At 38.5% G+C, this 18,666-nt stretch overlaps 4 protein-coding genes across 6 annotated transcripts; all 4 read left to right on the forward strand.

Annotated features, from left to right (window-relative positions):
* The first annotated feature begins 390 nt into the window (after nt 1–390).
* LOC103577900 (conserved uncharacterized protein) lies at nt 391–5,726 on the forward strand. Of its 3 annotated transcripts, XM_008558780.3 has the most exons (4): nt 391–1,595; nt 1,669–1,880; nt 2,712–4,369; nt 4,595–5,726. In XM_008558780.3, exons 3-4 carry the CDS (start codon nt 2,835–2,837, stop codon nt 4,926–4,928), a joined length of 1,869 nt encoding a protein of 622 aa, XP_008557002.1. In that variant the 5' UTR covers nt 391–1,595; nt 1,669–1,880; nt 2,712–2,834; the 3' UTR covers nt 4,929–5,726. The 3 variants fall into 3 exon arrangements, with proteins under 3 accessions (XP_008557002.1, XP_008557011.1, XP_008556995.1); XM_008558789.3 differs by lacking the exon at nt 1,669–1,880; XM_008558773.3 differs by lacking the exon at nt 1,669–1,880 and having other exon boundaries at nt 391–1,546.
* Nucleotides 5,727–6,220: 494 nt separating this feature from the next.
* LOC103577895 (uncharacterized) lies at nt 6,221–9,681 on the forward strand. Its single transcript, XM_008558760.1, has 8 exons — nt 6,221–6,842; nt 7,019–7,138; nt 7,244–7,497; nt 7,635–7,742; nt 7,813–8,306; nt 8,415–8,657; nt 8,816–9,082; nt 9,209–9,681. The coding sequence occupies exons 1-8, from the start codon at nt 6,660–6,662 to the stop codon at nt 9,532–9,534; spliced, it is 1,995 nt and encodes a 664-aa protein (XP_008556982.1). The 5' UTR covers nt 6,221–6,659; the 3' UTR covers nt 9,535–9,681.
* A 174-nt stretch (nt 9,682–9,855) lies between these two features.
* Nucleotides 9,856–17,579, forward strand: LOC103577850 (uncharacterized). The gene is made up of 13 exons (XM_014444997.2): nt 9,856–10,867; nt 11,026–11,203; nt 11,325–11,481; nt 11,661–11,751; nt 11,905–12,170; nt 12,268–12,455; nt 12,565–12,666; nt 12,971–13,090; nt 15,339–15,721; nt 15,803–16,235; nt 16,294–16,712; nt 16,802–17,252; nt 17,355–17,579. Exons 1-13 carry the CDS (start codon nt 10,457–10,459, stop codon nt 17,477–17,479), a joined length of 3,324 nt encoding a protein of 1,107 aa, XP_014300483.1. The 5' UTR covers nt 9,856–10,456; the 3' UTR covers nt 17,480–17,579.
* Nucleotides 17,492–18,637, forward strand: LOC128668259 (uncharacterized; the record flags this gene model as incomplete). The annotated part of the gene is made up of 1 exon (XM_053740812.1): nt 17,492–18,637. A coding segment is annotated over one exon (621 nt), but the record flags the coding sequence as incomplete, so codon positions are not given.
* Between the last annotated feature and the right edge of the window lie 29 nt (nt 18,638–18,666).

The raw sequence follows: 18,666 nt of genomic DNA on the forward strand, positions 1-18,666 counted from the left end.
ATTACGACAACAAGCGATAAGTAAATTATCCAAAACTTACAAAACAGAAGCTTTAATTCAAATCCCACAACAATGAGTCTTTATATTTTATTTATCTATTAAATATTTTTTGTTTGTAGATGGAGACAAATTTGACAAGTGTTTATTGTCATTACATACAAGTGGATGTTTGAAATACCAGGTATTAAATTTGTTAGGATAATAAAATAAATAAAAAAAAAGAAAGTAAATTTCATCTTTGGAATTTGCATCCGGTCTATAAGAGTTAGCTATAAGTCCCGATATATTGTGATGTGAGTGCGAGAAGAGGTCAGCTGGCAATGCTGGCTCGTTGGTATGGTAGGGACAAAGAGGCTAAGGAAATATACAACACGATTGGTAGTGATAGTGGAGGGGATCAGTAGCAACAGCAGACAGCCAGCAGCCCAGCAGCAGCAGCGGTTGGAAGGTTCGGTGGAAGTAGTGAACGCAACAGTTTGAAAACGTGGAGGAGAGTAGAGCTGAGGTCTGAGGTTCATCTCTACATTCTCCGTTGTTGCTGTTATGTTGTATACATTAAATACATATATAACTTGAATCGGTACAGGCGACGACCGATCGTCCCGGTTTGGATTACTCAGGTTAACTCTTGTCTGGATGTGAGTTGATGCTCAGTCTGTATTAATATCATGATGGACAAGGACTACATACTAATAAACAAGTTTAAAAAATATAGTAAAGCAGACTAGTGAAGAGGAGAGACGTCAAAAAACCAGAAAGGAGCAAAATATACGACAGCAATCAGCGAGGAACAGCAAGGAGACACAATACAGAACACACACACACACATACACGTGGACAGGGGAGGGAAAAGTTATTTTGAGAGGGGAGAAAAAAATCGGTCTTTAGACCAGTAAGTGGCAGTCGATTGAGTCCAGAAAGATGCTCTTGGCGAGTAAGATGTAAACTTGCCTGAATGTAAAACCCGTGATTTTTTCATCAGTGATGTGTGTTTTTGTTATTATGTATGTATATTTATATAAATATAAATAGATTACAAGAATCCAGATAATTCAGGGAGCGTAAAGACATTAAACATTGACGATAGTGTGATGGTGTTAATCGCGAACTTTTCAACTCAAAAAAATTTATTACGGGTACACGCCGTCAAATGCATTAGTCATTGATAAAAACTACAAATGATTTTAATCAGTTAGATTTGTAGATACAAGCTGTAGTAATTGTTGGGTCGAAAAATACCAGGGTCAACGACGAGGATCTTTTTCGATAATCGCAGGGCAAAGAAGTTGGAGTAAAACCTGGCATGCCGAACTGGTTATTCAGTGATGGTGTTTAAAATTATTGAGGATAGTAATTTACGTGCTGCTATATACCAAATTACCCGAGTTGTATGACAAAATTAAATATAATTAATATTGGAATCTACGGTAGAAATTGGCGCGTTGATGCACATGGATCTATCAACTGACGGACTGATGAGATTTCCGTTAAATTATATTGAAGATTTTAGCCGGATGTTATTCACGTGCCATTTCACTCTGCTCCTGTAAGTTTACTCTACACATGTGTGCATGTGTCTGTCTGTCTGTATGTATGTATGTATATATATACTATTTAATTTGCTTCTATATTATATATGTATCAGTAACTTAAATTATTATTACTTAGTATGTACTGTTGTGTACAAATTACATGGAGAAGTAGAGGAGTGATGATCGTCGGGCAGACGATGATGATGATGATGGGACTAGCAGTTGCCACCGATAGCTCGCGCGCGCCACACAACTCTCTCGACTCTCTCCGTATCGCCGTTGCCGCCTGGTAACCACCGCTGCTGCTGCAATGCCGGGGCGGACATTCTCTTTCTTTATCTATCTCTGGTTATTTATTTATTTATTATTATTGTTTTTTTTTACGCTTTGTGACAAGACAACCCAGTCACGAATGACTCGGAGAAATCGCCAAAGTGTCTTCAGTTAGGACGCAACTCGATTAGCGAGTCTACGCGAAGAAACATTGCCGCAACTAGAGCAATTAAGTAGCAGTAGTTGTAGTAAAGTTGTGGTAGTTAGTACAAGTACCAGGGACAGACAGCAGCAACAGCAGCAAGGGGTTTACGGGTCACACCGAATACAAAATAAAAGTTAAGATCGAAGAGTGTACGGTAGTAGAAAATTGCTAACTACGAGTAGCAGTAGTGTTGAAAGAGTATTTTATTATTATCAGATTCTTTTATTTTGACGGTTGGGTAGAAATCGCGAAACGATAAACGCGAATTGAGAATGAGCAATCGAGCTTACGATCGTTGGGTTTGATAACTGGATGGTGAAAAGCGCGAGGATGTCGCAGCAGGATACTTGTTAGTCTTGAGGTGCGACGAGGTACACCATACCGGTTAACAGGACAACCAAGTGGAAAAACTCGGTAACCGGTTCCGCTTGGGTTGTCGCGGATTCACCGAGTCTCGCGTCTCGCGTCTACCTTTAAGCGATAAAATTTTTTTGCTTCCCTCTGCCCCTGCTGCCTCTCTTTTTATCTTTCACTTACTTATATGTACTGTTTCTCAGATACCTGGTGTCTTTCTCTTATATTTTTATAACTGCATGCATCGATGCACCAACGCATAGCATAGCAATCCAACACACCCGGCTTTCTCTTTCTTATTCAAATGATTTTTTGATTAACACTAGCGATGTGTCTTTTGCTTTCAGTTGGAGTGCACACGATACGACATCAAGTGGGACTAGATAGCTTGCCACCAGTGTCGATGATTCAAACTTTCTGTGGGATAGTTAATCATTATTATCATCAAGTATACACTTGATACTCTAAAGATGCTACAAAATTGGACAACTCGAAGCGCGACTCGGCACGCTCGTCGCATCTTTGTCTTTGTATTCATCTGGAGTTTCATCATGATAGCGGCACTGCAATTTCGTCAGTCAGTTAATCAAGTACTCCAACCAAATGATTCAGCGGCTATTGACGGCGCTGTGAATTATCCGACAGGATCATGGGATCGTGCATCAGATCAAGCACTATCATCATCATCATCATCAGCGTTAACGTCATTGGCAGCTTCGAGAAATGGTAATTCTTCATCGATAAAAAATTTCGCAAGAGAATCCTACTCGTCACACAGACGCAAACCGTTGGATGACGACGACTCGTATCATCACGATCCTACGACTGGTGTTTCAGCCTCTGTTGCTATTTTTAATGAGAGACTCAAGAAATTAAATAACAAGAAACTTTTGCTGGATGAACGGCCACCGCGTACTGAACAGGAACTTATCAACGAGATGGAAAATCAATTTCCTAGTTTACCCGTCGTCTCGTGGTACAAGAGAAGTACAACAACAACAACAACTACAACTGAGAAAACCGGTAATGATACCAAGACAAACAAATACTGTGTGCCTCGTTACCCCAATATTCTTGAGCTTGAGTTCAATAATAAATACTGGCAGACATTAAAGTCAAGCAACGGAACTTTTCAGCTTTTCGGAGCTTACTACGATAATCGTAAACTGTCGAAAATTGGCCCGGCAGTCAGGATTGTGGGTATGATCGACAGAATTGAACCAAAAATAAAAACCTACTGTCAACTGTGGTTTGATGGAGAGAAAGAACCTCAGGTCGTTGATGTATTTGAGTATAAATATATATGGTTCAAGAAGTGGGGTAGTTATAAACAAGGCATTTATCAACCTTACGTGATAGCGTGTAAAATACCCCAGACTCACTGGTCAAAAGAGCCTCCTGCATCAATCTCGATCGTCGAGAGACCGTGTGATACAGCCAGCACTAATCTACGAGTAATTTACAACAAACCGCCAGAGGGTAAGAAAAAAGAGTTTGCCGTGTGTGTAAAAGGTCTTGATTTTCTCCACGAAGATTTATCAGTACGTCTGGTCGAGTGGATCGAGTTAATAAGTATTCTGGGTGCCGATAAAATATTTTTTTATGAACTCCAAGTACATCCGAACATCACAAAGGTTCTCGATCACTACCAGAAGTTAGGACAAGTCGACGTAACTCCTCTGACTCTCCCTGGTGGTCAGCCGAATATACCAACGTTTCAGCATATCTACTTGAAGAAAAAGACTAATCAAAAACGACAAAACGAACTGATACCCTACAACGATTGTCTTTATAAACACATGTATGAGTATGAGTACATAGCTCTGCTTGATATTGATGAAGTAATAATGCCAATTCAAGATTTAACCTGGAGTCAACTTATGCGACGCGTTCTACCCAAGGCTCTTCGCGTACGCAATGAAACTCGTGCTTCATACAACGTCAGAAACGTGTACTTTCTCGATGACCTTCTACACTCACACGGATACTTTGACCACGTGCCGAAGTAAGTAAGCAGCGAGTAGAGCGAATGAGTAAGTGAGCGAGTGAATAAGCGAGCGAGTGAACATGCAACCACCACAACTCTTTCTCCCGTTCGACTGTAATTTTTCCTTTTCCATATTTCCAACTTGTCTATTTGAATGCATATGTATATAAATCCGTGTGTTAATAATTCATTTAAAACAGGATTTAAAATAAGTATTGTAACTGTATATTTATTTTTATGTAGGTACATGCACATGCTGCAACACGTATACCGCTCGTCGAACTTCACTAAGCCTAATGAGTACATAAAGTGCTTTCATAATCCGGAACGTATTGTCACTGTGCATAATCATTTTCCGCTAGCGTGCCTCGGCTCCGGGTGCACGAGTTATCCCATCGAGACTGAGGATGCTCAGCTGCAGCACTACAGAGCCGACTGTGTTACGTCTCTTAAGAAAACGTGCCTTCAGTATCGCAAAAACAGCGTCGTCGACACGCAGATCTGGAAATACAAAGATCAGTTGGTCGAACGCGTCACTGATACTCTAGAGAAGCTTGGGTTCTTTGGCCCGGGATAAATAATCCGGGTGTTATAAATTTACTGACTATAATTATCAATTATCAATTACTACTACTACTATTATTATTATTAAATTGTCATCATAAATTTGAATATTTAAATTTTTCAATTATACATAGCAGTAGTTATCAGCTCCTTGTTCCACGGATCGGCGCTACGGAGTAGACGATCGTGTGCCAGTTAGTCTGTCCTTGAATTACGAGTGCGCCGGATCCGTGGAACGATGAAGGCTTTCCCATCAAGGACTAATGTCTTTTGTCCCTCCGTTCCTCTGTCCCCTTTTGGCAAATCCCGCATTTCATGGTCAGCCTCGATCGTCCTCTAAGTAACCTTATCCATATGTATATGTATATTATTATTAGTACGAATAATAAGTAAATAATAAATATAATATAGATGGGCAAGTATTCTGCACGTCTGCAAGACAGTGTGACGGTATATTACATTGGAGCTAAAGACGTCTAGCGGAACAGAGGGCGATTGACGTTGCACCATGAATTTTAGTAGCTAAGCCTTTTATTATAATTCGCCATTCGAAAATGCGCATGTGTGTGAACGCGGTTACGTCTTTTTACAAGGGTCTACACATATGTGCCACTAGACTACAAGGTCTTTCATTTTTTATTTTATTTTTTTTTTTATGATGAATTGACGAGAATCGCCGCCACAAGCGTGTTCATATATTTGTACAGTCTAATTTTGTTATATATAAATATACTATTTTACTTATATAATTATTATTATTGCAACAATTATATTGGAATGGATTTAATAAATAAAACATCTAATATTTATACATGAAATTGTCTGTTTATTTTATTCAATTTAAAAATAAGTTTTAACAATAGTAAGAGTATCATTTAAATTCATGAATGAGTACTTTTTCCAGTAGCAATCACTGTAAGCACCAAGGCAAGAAATTAATGACGTCAAAATTAACGCTCTGGTATAGATGAAAGAGACTGATAGATGTATATAATATAAATCTGAGGATATTTCTCTCTTACTCCAAGTATCGTATTTAATATAAACTGAGCAGAGCTACTGCTCTTGCTGCTGCTGCTGGTGGTATATAATAAGTATACAGATGTAAATGCTTACACGTTGAGCTCCGCAAAACCGTCTGTCTCTACTACACCACATCTTGACGCCGCGACGAATGCTCAGCGGTGGGTGGTTGGAGGATAAATATAGATAAATACACGACCGCCTACTCAACCGAGGGATACCGTATTTTCTCCACATGCCGAAGAGACGACGACGCTAGTCGCTTATGAAAAACGGCTCGCATCCTATGGCCCAGGGTGTCGCACCGCTACACCATCATTATCATTATCACCGCCATCGGTTATTTCGCAAGTGAAGTGCCAGCGAGAATAATTTAAAATTTTAAATAAAATACTATCTGCGCTAAATGTCATTTCATACACTTACATTATAAATCATTGTCTTTATTTTTTTATCATTTTGTTTTAACTGTATTATGTATTTTTTTTTCATTTATTTTTTGCCGTACCCGTTCTCGTATCTCGGTTTACTAAACACATGAATACTCTGGGCTTTATATAGTAACTCAGCTCTATACTTGAATACTATACACAACAGAATAGAATTGGATACGACTATTCTCGGGCTTTATGGTATGGAAACACACAAGTGGATGATACATAGACAGTCTTGGTGTTGACCTCACTGCTAATTTTTAAAAAAATTTTAAATCTTAAACACGATGGATCCCACGGACATGGATGCTGAGTTCGAAACACCATCCAAGTGTTTGATATTACTTTGTTTAATATGGAAGTTTTTTAAATGTATATTTTCACATGTGACACTTGTATCACTTGTCGTAGCTTATTGCGTTCTCGGTGCTTATGCATTTGAAAGACTCGAGTCTGGATATGAAAAAGACGTAGGTTTTTATTATTAAAAAACTTTCAACCTCTTATCATTATTATTGTAACTACTACTATTATTATTATTATTATTATTATTATTATTATTATTATTATTATTATTATTATTATTATTATTATTATTATTATCAAGTACAATGTCTATTAAAATTACTGTATGAATTCCCGGTAGGTGAAGCGTAGCATAAAAGACATCCGTGGTAATGTCACTGAAAAGTTATGGATAATGACACAATCGGCGGAGATACTTATTCGTAAAAATTGGACGGATGATGTAGTAGAGAAATTGCGGGTAAAGTATACAGCCCGTGGAATCTTTATTTTATATTGTAGTATTTTATTGTTGATGGATTTTGTTGTTATCATTTATCATTTATGTGTATTGTTGTATATGTAGGCTTTCGAAACGGATCTTTTGAAGAAAATGAAAAAAGACGGCTGGGATGGAAGCGAAGAAGAGGATGAAATACAGTGGACTTTTGCTGGTGCTCTATTTTACTCAATCATTGTTATCACAACGATAGGGTACGGTCACATTTCTCCAAAGACTCCAAACGGCAAGGTCGTAACTATTTTCTATGCTATACTTGGCATACCCCTGATGTTACTGTGCCTATCTAATATTGGGGATGTCATGGCCTCGAGCTTCAGGTAAATTAGCTCACTCGACCGTAAGTGGATTCTGCGGGTCACTCCACATTCGATTAGTCTTATTCAACCATAAACTAAATTTATTTTTGTACTCTGACTCACGTATGTTTTATTATTTTATACTTTTTTATTTGTAGATTTCTTTACTGGAAAATTTGTTGCTATGTTTGCACACGACCGCCTAAGCCACGGCGTGTACGGAACAGCCACTTAGCTCGAGGATATAGCCTTCGTCAGGGATCTGGGTAATAAAATATTACTCTCGTGACCTCATTAATTTTATTTATACATCAATGTTGCTGTTTAATTTATTAGTCGACCTGGATCAAGACCGGCTTCATTACGTAGGTCCGTTAGGGCAAGTCATAGATCGACAGACTCGGTTCTTGGTCATTCAGGAAGTATGGCCCGATCAACCCACTCTGAGGCACTCGCTGCTGGAGAGTCTCATCGATTCAATCCTCCGCGTCGTTACGACGTCGATGGCAACTTTAATGACTTTACAAAGCGATCCACTCTGCCGGGCAGTGCCTCACCTCGTCATCTGCAGTCAATTAGTCCCATGAGACACGCGTATGACGTACCGGGCACCTCGACAGCACCGAGAATCCTCAGTAGCAACAGTAGGAGAGCCCGCAGTGGGACAGCGACCTCGCACACTCCCGGGACAACCCAGTCGCTTGATAGACGATTGCTCTTTGCTCCAAATGATATTGATGATCGTACACCAGTGCTTTTCAACAAGTATGCCCTAGATGAGCCGTCATGCTTACCAAGACATCATCCAGAAACTGATAATCAAAATACTGGTAGCCATTATCAATCGATCCCTAATAGAAAACAAAACAAAAAAAGAAAATTTATTTATTAATCCATCTATCAAGTGGGATATCAAATTGAATAATAATTTATTTTAGGCCTCTACGATGACGTTCATCCATCACGCCCGAGTATCGCGACGAAAAGCAGACTCAAACCAGATAACGTGGTCTCGTCCACATTGCCTCGTGTCGAGCGATCTGTGATAACGCCACGCAGATGTTACTCGGTGGATCCTTCCGCAGTTGCCAGTGAGCCGAGTCCATATCTCGAGGTCTCACGACCTAGAAGAATTCCCAGCGGTGGAATACGACGTCCCCGTAGCAATCTTAGTTCTACTTGTAAGTTGTCTGTGTGCTACAATAGAACACAAAGCTATTATATTACGGTACATGAAATATAATTAGCTCACGTGATGCGTATATATCATGTAATTATACAACTATAACACTAATTTACGTTATATATACATATATATTATATATTATTGTTATTTTAGCCCGCACACCCAGAAGAGAGGCACCATCGCCGCGTATCATGTCCCCCATGGGCTTTGCCGTCCATCGTCAAGTTTATGCCGACGATATTGAATATGACGAGTATTTGATGCCTGCTGAAGATCAAACAATAAAACCCGTTCCAATTTGGCTCTGCGTATTTCTGGTCGTTAGTTACATATTAGGCGGTGCTGTTTTATTTAACGAGTGGGAAAGCTGGATCTTTCTTGACTCGGCATATTTCTGTTTCATTACTCTTACAACCATAGGCAAGTATATCATCACTTTAATGAGCGTCTATTTTTATGTATTTACTGTTTTAGTTTAGTTTAGTTTAGTTTTATTTTTTATTTCATGCAGCAGAGTAATTATACTTTATTATATTTACATTCCAGGGTTTGGTGATTTCGTGCCGGCTCACAAACTTAATGCACATCAGGGAATTGCACTCTGCTCGCTCTACCTCCTCTTCGGTATCGCCCTACTTGCAATGAGTTTTAATTTGGTTCAGGAAGAAGTAATTACAAATGTTAAGAGCGTCGCTAAACGGCTGGGTATCATAAAGGAGGATGAAGATGACGACGAAGATGACATCGATGACAACGACGTTGACGTAATTAACGACGAATATGAAGATGGAAATTACGACTGCGAGTACGCTGAATATCCAGGCAACCATCGCGGTTACAGTTACGGTCATCATGATCTCGAGATGTCATAAAATAAAATATTTGATAATTATAAATTTATACTTAGATATTAAATTAATTAAAAACTTCCGATTGTGTGGCAACACGAAGCTCAATACAATATTGTAATTTATTGAAATACTGTTTTGAAAGTTACCAGTATAACTTTTTACACGCCTAAGAAGAAGACGAACAAGTAGACGAAGGTGATTTCTCATATGACAAAAACCGCGGCATCTTTTCCTCTTCTTCTCTGTCTGGTCGTGGTAGCCGCCGCCGCCGTATCGCCACCGCAAAACAGTACAGCTTGCTGCTACTCTACTCTATAATTTTAGAATTGTGCTATTTCGAGTTAGTGTGCCGCGTCGTCGTCAGACCACGAGAGACAGACTCATACCATCCGAGTAGTATACATCCGAGAGGCTCCAGCTCAAACGATACTCCCCTCTTCAATTCAAACGCTCTTTCGAACTAAAGTGTATATCTGCCTCATATTATTTCTTCGTCTTCTTCTTTTTGTTCTTTTTAGATCAACTCTATCTATCTATCAATAATATATATCTACCTCACTTTCTTCCACATTCACTTGTATATTACATCTCTTTGAAACTGGCCAGCGTGAAGACATAAAGAATATCTATATATTTATGTATATATATTTTTTTTTAACTTTGATAAATCAATCGTGCGACGAGTTTTTTACGCAAGTTTAAATTGAGATTGTCCTCAATACAATAAAACGTTTACGAGTGTCTTGTTGCGGGTGATACAGCAATTTAGCACGTGCAGATTTTTATAATTTATTTATTTTTTGAATTAATGTCTTGATATTAATTTTTAAAAAATAGTGAATCCTGTAACTATGAGATGACAGCTCGTTAATTGTGCAATGGTGGTACCATCGGGTGGTTCTGCCGATGATAACAGTAATGACGATTAGATTCGTCCTGTGATATGGGTGAGGAGGAGACGAGATGGCCAGCAAATGCTCGAGTTGCTATTGGAGATCGGGGACGAGGACTGACGCCAAGTGCCAGCTGGAACAGCCAACGCAATGCATCGGTGAGACGACAACAACGTAGCTCTTCCAGGCGTTCCGAGTGGCGGGACAGCAGCACCACCAGCAGACGAAGAAGAAAAAGACATAAACTTTTGGGTGAAAAAATAGCCGATTGGTTTCGTGCATTTTTAGCTTTTCTCTTTAGCAATGTTGGGATTGTGTGTCTTGTTGTGGGTTACACTATTGCCGGGGCATTTATATTCCAAGCTGTCGAGGGCTCCTACAATCGTAAAATTGGAAACGGCTATGACGTACCGAGATCACGAAATGAAACTGCGCTTCATTTGTGGAAATTAACGACCAAGGTAAAACCGCATTAGACTTTCACTTTACTATTTTTATTATGCATTATTATTTTTTTAAATATTTCCTTTTTTTTTAACTTTTACCGACACCGTAAATTAATTTAACCGACCAATATAATAAATAGACTTTTACTTATGATAAATTAAATTTACTGTAGGAAAATGTTTTCTCGGAGAAATTATGGAAGTCAAAGGTGGATATAATTCTAAAGAGCTACCAGGATATAATAGTTAATGCCGTAAAAAATGAATGGGACGGTTCAGACTCGATGGAGAATCGAAAGTGGAGTTTTGCTGGGGCTTTCTTGTACTCCTTGACAGTCATTACGACAATCGGTAAGCGTGTAAATAGTCCATCTATACAATAATAATAATAATTATACAACTTGTCTGTTTTTGTGTAAACCACATTACACATGGCCAAATCCATAATTACTCGTCGTCTTGTAATTTCAAGGTTACGGTAATAAGTGTCCTCGGACCATGTGGGGCAAGGTGATTACAATTGGCTACGCCATCGCCGGAATGCCCCTGTTTCTTTTGTACCTCACTAACATCGGCGATTTACTTGCTAAAAGTTTCAAGTGGACTTATGCCCGTTGCTTTCTATGCAGGTCAGTATGCTCATATTTCTTCACTACTTTTTATCTAGACTGTAAAAAATCAAGAGTCAATCCGGAGTGATCACGGATTTTATTTAAATCTGCATTTACTCCGATTTGGAGTTTTAATACTAAAATAAACTCCTCTTCGGAGTAAATTGTTGTTTTTGATGATGTATATATTTTTGCAGATGCCGAAAGAGGCCACGAGAATCTCGTGATCGTCGGGTAACTGGCTCACGCCGATCACTCGGTCAGCCTTATCGAAATAACACCTGGCAGGTCAGTATAATGTACACGATATATCATCAATTGGGTGTTGTTATTGTTATCTTATCATTTATTCAATTGAGAATCTCAAGTTACCTTTACATTGCTCTTTACACATTTATATTTATGCATGTGTGTTGGGTGAGTGTATTGTGAACATGATAGTCTGTGCAGATGGTGAGAATGCAATCGGGACGTGATGGGGCGGCATTCGACACCGTTAGTGTGGACAATGAGATTGAGACTGGTTCAAAAACAACGACAAGCGATCAAGGTAATGACAACAACGACGACAACGATGAAGAAGATGATGATAGCGGTGGTGGTGGCGAGGATGAAGATAACGACGATGATGATGATGACAGCAGTGATCATTATGATCCTAAGCGTATTACGGTCCCATTAACTCTTTGTCTGAGCATCATAGTTGGGTATGCAATCTATGTTATAATGATAATAATGCCCACAATCATTATTATTATTGTAATGTAGGTATGAGTTTTATAATAAATATTATCTTCCATCAAGCAGATATATTTGTGGAGGGGCATTTCTTTTCTCTAAATGGGAAGATTGGAATTTTCTCGACGGTTCGTACTTTTGTTTTATCTCCCTTTCAACAATCGGCTTCGGTGACATAGTTCCAGGCGACAAAATTTATGCTGCTGAGGGGTTCGACCTATCTTTTATCTTCTGTTCCATGTACCTCATGCTAGGTCAAGTATTGTCGACTCTATAATTATTTAATTAATACACTTTATAATTAAATTATATTATTATTATTATCAATGACTGTTACCAATGATTAACAAAACATCTCTGCAGGTATGGCTCTAATAGCCATGTGTTTCAACTTAATGCAAGAAGAAGTAATAGCTAAAATACGATCGTTGACGCGATCAGTAAAGCATGTCCTTCGTTGTGATCGTTAGCTTGGTGAAAATGGGAAAAAATAAAAAATAAACTGGCTCATGTGACCTGATGACACACAATAAACCGGTGAGCATTATACTTACTTTTTTTAACATACATTGTTACCATATATATATACATACATAAATTTAGATCAAAAGAACATCAGTATCACTGAAAGAGACATTTAGACTTGGCGGTCCTCCAATACAATCAATGTCCTACTACTCAATATGTTTTAAATATATACACATATATATGTATATATCTTTATCGATCATTATTTCCTGATATGTTACAAGCATATACATATTGCCAGATAACATAGATCCTAAAATTCTGGCATCCGACAGCACAACGAGGAGCGAAGTCGTTGCAAGCGTCGAGCAGCAGCAGCAAGTCATCATTGAATTTCCACGTCCTTCTCCACCACCCTCACGTACTTGTGCAATTGCGTTTCTCTCTCGACAACTCTGGCAAACTTCCAATCTATTTGTACGAGCTATCAAACTATATATATGCGCGGCTAACTCGTTATCGATGATTATATCGCGTGGTGTGTATACCTGTTTAACGAATAATGTAGTTCCTCTTTTGCAGCGCATACATCAATATCACATCTATATCTATCTCTTCAACTGATGCTGCTGCACTTGTCGGCTTATTTTCGTGGCCTCGTAAACGTTTGTGTAAAGCTACACACTGCTCCTTCCTGTGCATATATTTTACGTAAACTATAAGGATTTCTGATCTTGTGAATATCCCATGGTGCGCTCATGCGTCCTGGTCCAACACACAAAATATATACCAGGACTCTGCTCTCCAGATTACTCTGCTCACCATGTCCTATATATCGAAAAGTTGCCCGGCAAAGTCGAGCCACCATCGTCCATCAGACCGTCGTCGATTCTGCGCGCGGATTTCTCTACACATAACGAGTGAGTATCGTGTCAGACTCCCTCGCACCTTCAGCAGAAATTTATCCGCGGTACAGTACGATCATGTAGTTCAGTGTGATGGTACTTGCAGTACGGCAAGGGCGTTTTCTTGTGCAACTAAACTGATACCCTAAAATGGCCCTCTGCTAGTACGACTTGTAAAATATATCTGCCAATTAATATATACGTATTTATTGTTGCAAAGTTTAATACTGATAATAATAGCAATAATGAACGTTTACAGATAACAATAATTAAATATGTGCGTGTATAATTATTACTGTAAAGTATAAATAAAAATAATGAATATAAATTGAGTTAATCTGTTGGCAATTATGAACAGTTAAAATTTCATTAAGGACTCTTCGTAAGCGAGCAAGGTAATCAGTGCTAGATATATAATTGCGCATAGACAATTAAATAAGGTGAAACGCGGAATAAAGTAGTCGTAGAGTAGTCATTGGCTGGACTTTGCGGCCTCATTCTCCACCATTTACAACACATTCATAACTCCATCAGTCTTTTACTGATACTCTGTTTAAATAATGATAATAAAACCATTAGCTGTAGTAGTACCAGTAGTTGTTGCTTTTTAAAAATGTATATAGTACTGATAATAATTGCGCTATGAAATGATTCATTGGCAATTAATTGAATAAAATTGCTGCTAGTGAATCATTTAAAATATTTAATTATTAACAATCTACACGGTTATTATTGTAATTCAATAATTTATGATAGCAATGATGTTGGATCGTGCGATATGAAACGTGGCTGTTACACACGTATAAGCCGTATTGAATGCCGAGTAGCAGCCGTGATAATCTCAAGTGCCGCTAGCCTCAAGGTAGGCTGTATACAAAAGCACTCGTTCATTTTAGCTGGTGATAAAAACGGCTGATTAAGCGCCACTGCTTGGTGTCTTGGTGTCTTGTCCACCTCGAGTCAAGTAAAAGAGTATTTTTATTTGATTTAGTTTATTTTTCATTCGGTCAACCAACTGTGCTAATCTTTGTACCGAGCTGGATATTGTAACGCGAATTTAATGGATATGTATACTGTACATATGCGTGTATGCAAATGTAAATACATAAGGAGAGACAGTTACCCTAGTGTGTTGTCACACCTTGTCGAGTCTTCCGCCGCCTTTTCCTAGTTCTCTCTTTCGCTCTTGTGCAAGCAGAGCTGAGCTATCGATTGCATGCTAGCTGCTAGCTACTGCTAGGGTTGTCGCTGACGCCACCACCAATTTTTCTAGTTCTCAGAGCTATTGCAAATTGATATGTCATGATTTTTTAGCTCCTATTCAATATATGTATACATATAGCTTTACTCATTCTATCAGTGCAGACTGCACACTAGCTTAATTCAATCATCTCCATATTGTGCAAAGCTTATTTATCATTTTAATTTAATTAGGCCATGGTGTAATCAATTATTCAAACGCAAATAATTTATTTCAATATAAATTATAATTTAAAATATTTATATTTTTTTTTTACAGCGGGCAGATGAGAATAATTTCCCTATGGACAGAATAAATACGGAACAGACAAAGGCACTGATAGAGACACAAAAGTATATCAGAATTAAATGCAGTTATTTTGATGAATATGTTAGCAGCATGTCATTGTCATTAAGGAGATGGTGTTTACACCTATCGGCGTTATCGAGCTCACCATCTTACCAAATAATTCCATGTCACCTAATGGGCATTATCGGTGTGACAATAGCCAGCGTGATAAGAAGAACAACGTAGGGCTGGCTGCTGGAGGTACATTGTCCAGTTATTGCTGGTCCAAGCAATGATGCAAATAAGCGCGAGTGATTATTACCAGAGAGCGCCACGATCTTGCTCGGGTGGACGTCGTTCATCTCAGCTAACTGCTGCAGCTTCAACAACGGCAATCACTAGTGCCAGTTCAAATACTCCTAATAATACTGAAAATTCATTCAGAATATCGACAACAGTTAAGGCCTCGGAATTGTGGTGCTGCTGTTGCAACTGCACTACGGCGAGGAGCGCCAAAGCACCAGGTTTCCTCGCCTGTCTTGGTATATGTGTACTTGTTTTTGGATACACACTTCTCGGTGCATTTGCTTTTATGGCTCTCGAAGGTGGTTTTAAAACGGTAAAGTACTCACTTATTTATATGTTTACTTGTAGAGAGATTGTTCAATTAATTTGAGGAGATTTCTTTTTATTAAATTAGGAATCACCCTCAGATATAGTTAGACTGACTAGTGGTTCATCAAAAACCGTAAATGCAAATGGTAAAATATCAGTAAATGTTGGAACTCGTGATCAAACAACTCAATCATCGGTAATTTTATCTGGTGATGAGGATGAAGATGCAGATGCTAAAAAATTACGGGCTTACACTGTAGAGAAGCTGTGGGGCATCACTGAAGACCTAAATGTTCTTTACAAAGACAATTGGACGCGATTAGCCGAGCGAGAGATTCTCGAGTTTCAGGAGAAAATGGCACGGAGTCTTAATCACGACCCACGTTCGTCAACATTCTCTGTTTACGGAGGAACTATTCAGCGATCGCCACGAGGTGGTAATGACAGATACAAAAGTGACAGACGTTGGACATTTGGGGGCAGTTTATTGTACTCTTTAACTCTTATTACAACAATTGGTGAGTTTTGACACGGGAGATATTTAAGTAAATATTTATTGATTAATTAATTTAATAGGATACGGTAGTGTAGCCCCTCGGACCATCTGGGGCAGAGTGATCACCGTAGTCTACGCGCTAGCAGGGATACCTCTGATGCTGGTGTACTTGAGCACCATTGGAGATGTCTTTGCCAGGACGTTTCGTCGTCTATATGGTAGACTTTGTCACCGGAACAACGATTGCAATAAAAAACAACCGTCAAGCGGTGGACAGTTTCTGGTACCGCCGCCTCCGATGCCTGGTTTAATTGAAAAAAGCTATCATCGTTATGACAATCACATTGAAACGACGAAACTCGGTAATTTTTATTCCAGTAAAGACAGCTCTTGTGACGAGCTTGGCGTTCGTGCTACCGGAGGCGCTATTCTTCTTGATCGTGATGGACTTGAGAGTAATCTTTACCTTCATTCGGGCTCCTCAGCAAATGTTTTGCAGGTTTAGTATTGAAAAAAAAAATAAAAAACATTATTTTACTTGTATATAGTAAATACTCCATGTACTAAATATTGAATTAAATATTTAAGGATAACAATTCAGAGAAACGGCACTTGCATCCATGCTCTCAAATGTCTCTGATGCCGTCAGCAGTAGGTTACGGGACTGACACTATTTGTGTTGTAAGAATACCAATAAGCCTGTGTCTTTTGATGATATTACTGTACGTGTGTGCTGGGACATTTATGTTTCACCGATTAGAGGGATGGACTTTATTGGAGAGCAGTTATTTCTGCTTCACAAGTCTCGGAACAATTGGATTTGGTGACCTCGTTCCAACCGGCAGAAGTGCTTCGACAAAACTATTAGAAGAACTCAGTCTGTGCGCTTGCTCATTGTACATTCTCATTGGAATGGGTTTGATAGCAATGTGCTTTAATTTAATGCAAGAAGAAGTTGTACGAGTTGTACGTGTATTTGGTAGAACCTGCGGTACTGCTGGAGGTATGACACCAGGAAATTCTCTTGTTGGAGCAACAGGTTCGATCTTATCTCTTACGCTTATTATATCCCAGCCCAATATTTATCGTTAACGGTTTTGTAATAAACGAGTTTAGCTGAATAAAATTGTGTACTTTTTAGGATTGAAATCGGAGATGTGCGGGGACGGTAGCATTGCTGGTAATGTAATCTCGGATGGTTGTCGTCAAGAGTTAGATCATGATGACGACGCAATAGCCATGTCAATAGTATCCGCTGCTTCCTGACAACGTCCTACCAGGAGTTCTGTCGACGATGGACAACTCCTGGCACAGCATCGTTTTGCGGCAATAAACAAACAACAACTAACATCACCAGGTCGTTATTCATTACCACGAAAAAAACCAATTCCAACGGATTTTGGTAGAGACACTTTCGGTCCTCCCGGTTCATTTTCTCCCACTGCTCATATTCAACGTGGAGTATCCTCATTTACCCGTAACAATATATCACCGTTACAACACTACTCGTATCAACGCGGAGACGGCTGTCACTCGCAGCAAGATGATCCAGCAAATTTTGAATACTTTGTACCGAGAAGTATAAGTGAATTTAATTTATCAGCCTCGTCTGTTCAAGATATAGCAATAGCGCCAGTACCTCTTCCTAATTCTGTTTTGAAACCTTGTTCAAATATAGCGACTTGTACTTCATCGCAAACTAAAACGACTGGCACCAATGTCCAGAGTAATAATTCGTGTCTAGGTCGTCCGAGTACCGAAAGCACTAGTGGAACTGCTAGTGCGATATTGGGAACTCGTAGCCGCGAAAAAATGGTTACATTCGAAGACGAAGGGTGTCCAGGTTCAACCCCAACACGTAAAAATTTACCGCCAACTATGGAGAACGTTTTTATGTGACGCTATAAATTTATAAAATTAACAATTAAAATAATAATTAACGCGTCATCATTTATAATTAAAAATTATTTTTAAATGTGCTGCTGGAGTTGATATATTTGGTAATGCATTTTCGGCTGTGCATTAATGGGACACATTATTATAAATTAGTCATTGTCTTCATTGTCACTTATTATCATCATCATCATCATCATCACAACATAATTGTTATTACCATAATTATAATTGATTTATATTATTAATTAAACTGTCCTCACTACTGTCATTACTTTGTGACATTATTAAATTGTGACTGCCGTAAAATTTACGACCCTCGGTTTACATATGAAAAACAAATAAAATATTGTAATAATAATAACACTAAAAAAATATTGATAGGTTGTTACTTTGATCAATTATCTAACATAATCTGCTATGTAATTGCAGTCTTATAGTTAAAATTATTATTATTATCATCACTTGTATTGTGATAAACATTATATTTAATATAAGAGGAAAATTTAAACTGTTGTACCTAAATCATATGAAAATTAAAGAAAAAACAAACCAGTAAA

Source organism: Microplitis demolitor, chromosome 1 (genome assembly GCF_026212275.2).
Source record: "Microplitis demolitor isolate Queensland-Clemson2020A chromosome 1, iyMicDemo2.1a, whole genome shotgun sequence".
Classification (NCBI taxonomy): domain Eukaryota; kingdom Metazoa; phylum Arthropoda; class Insecta; order Hymenoptera; family Braconidae; genus Microplitis; species Microplitis demolitor.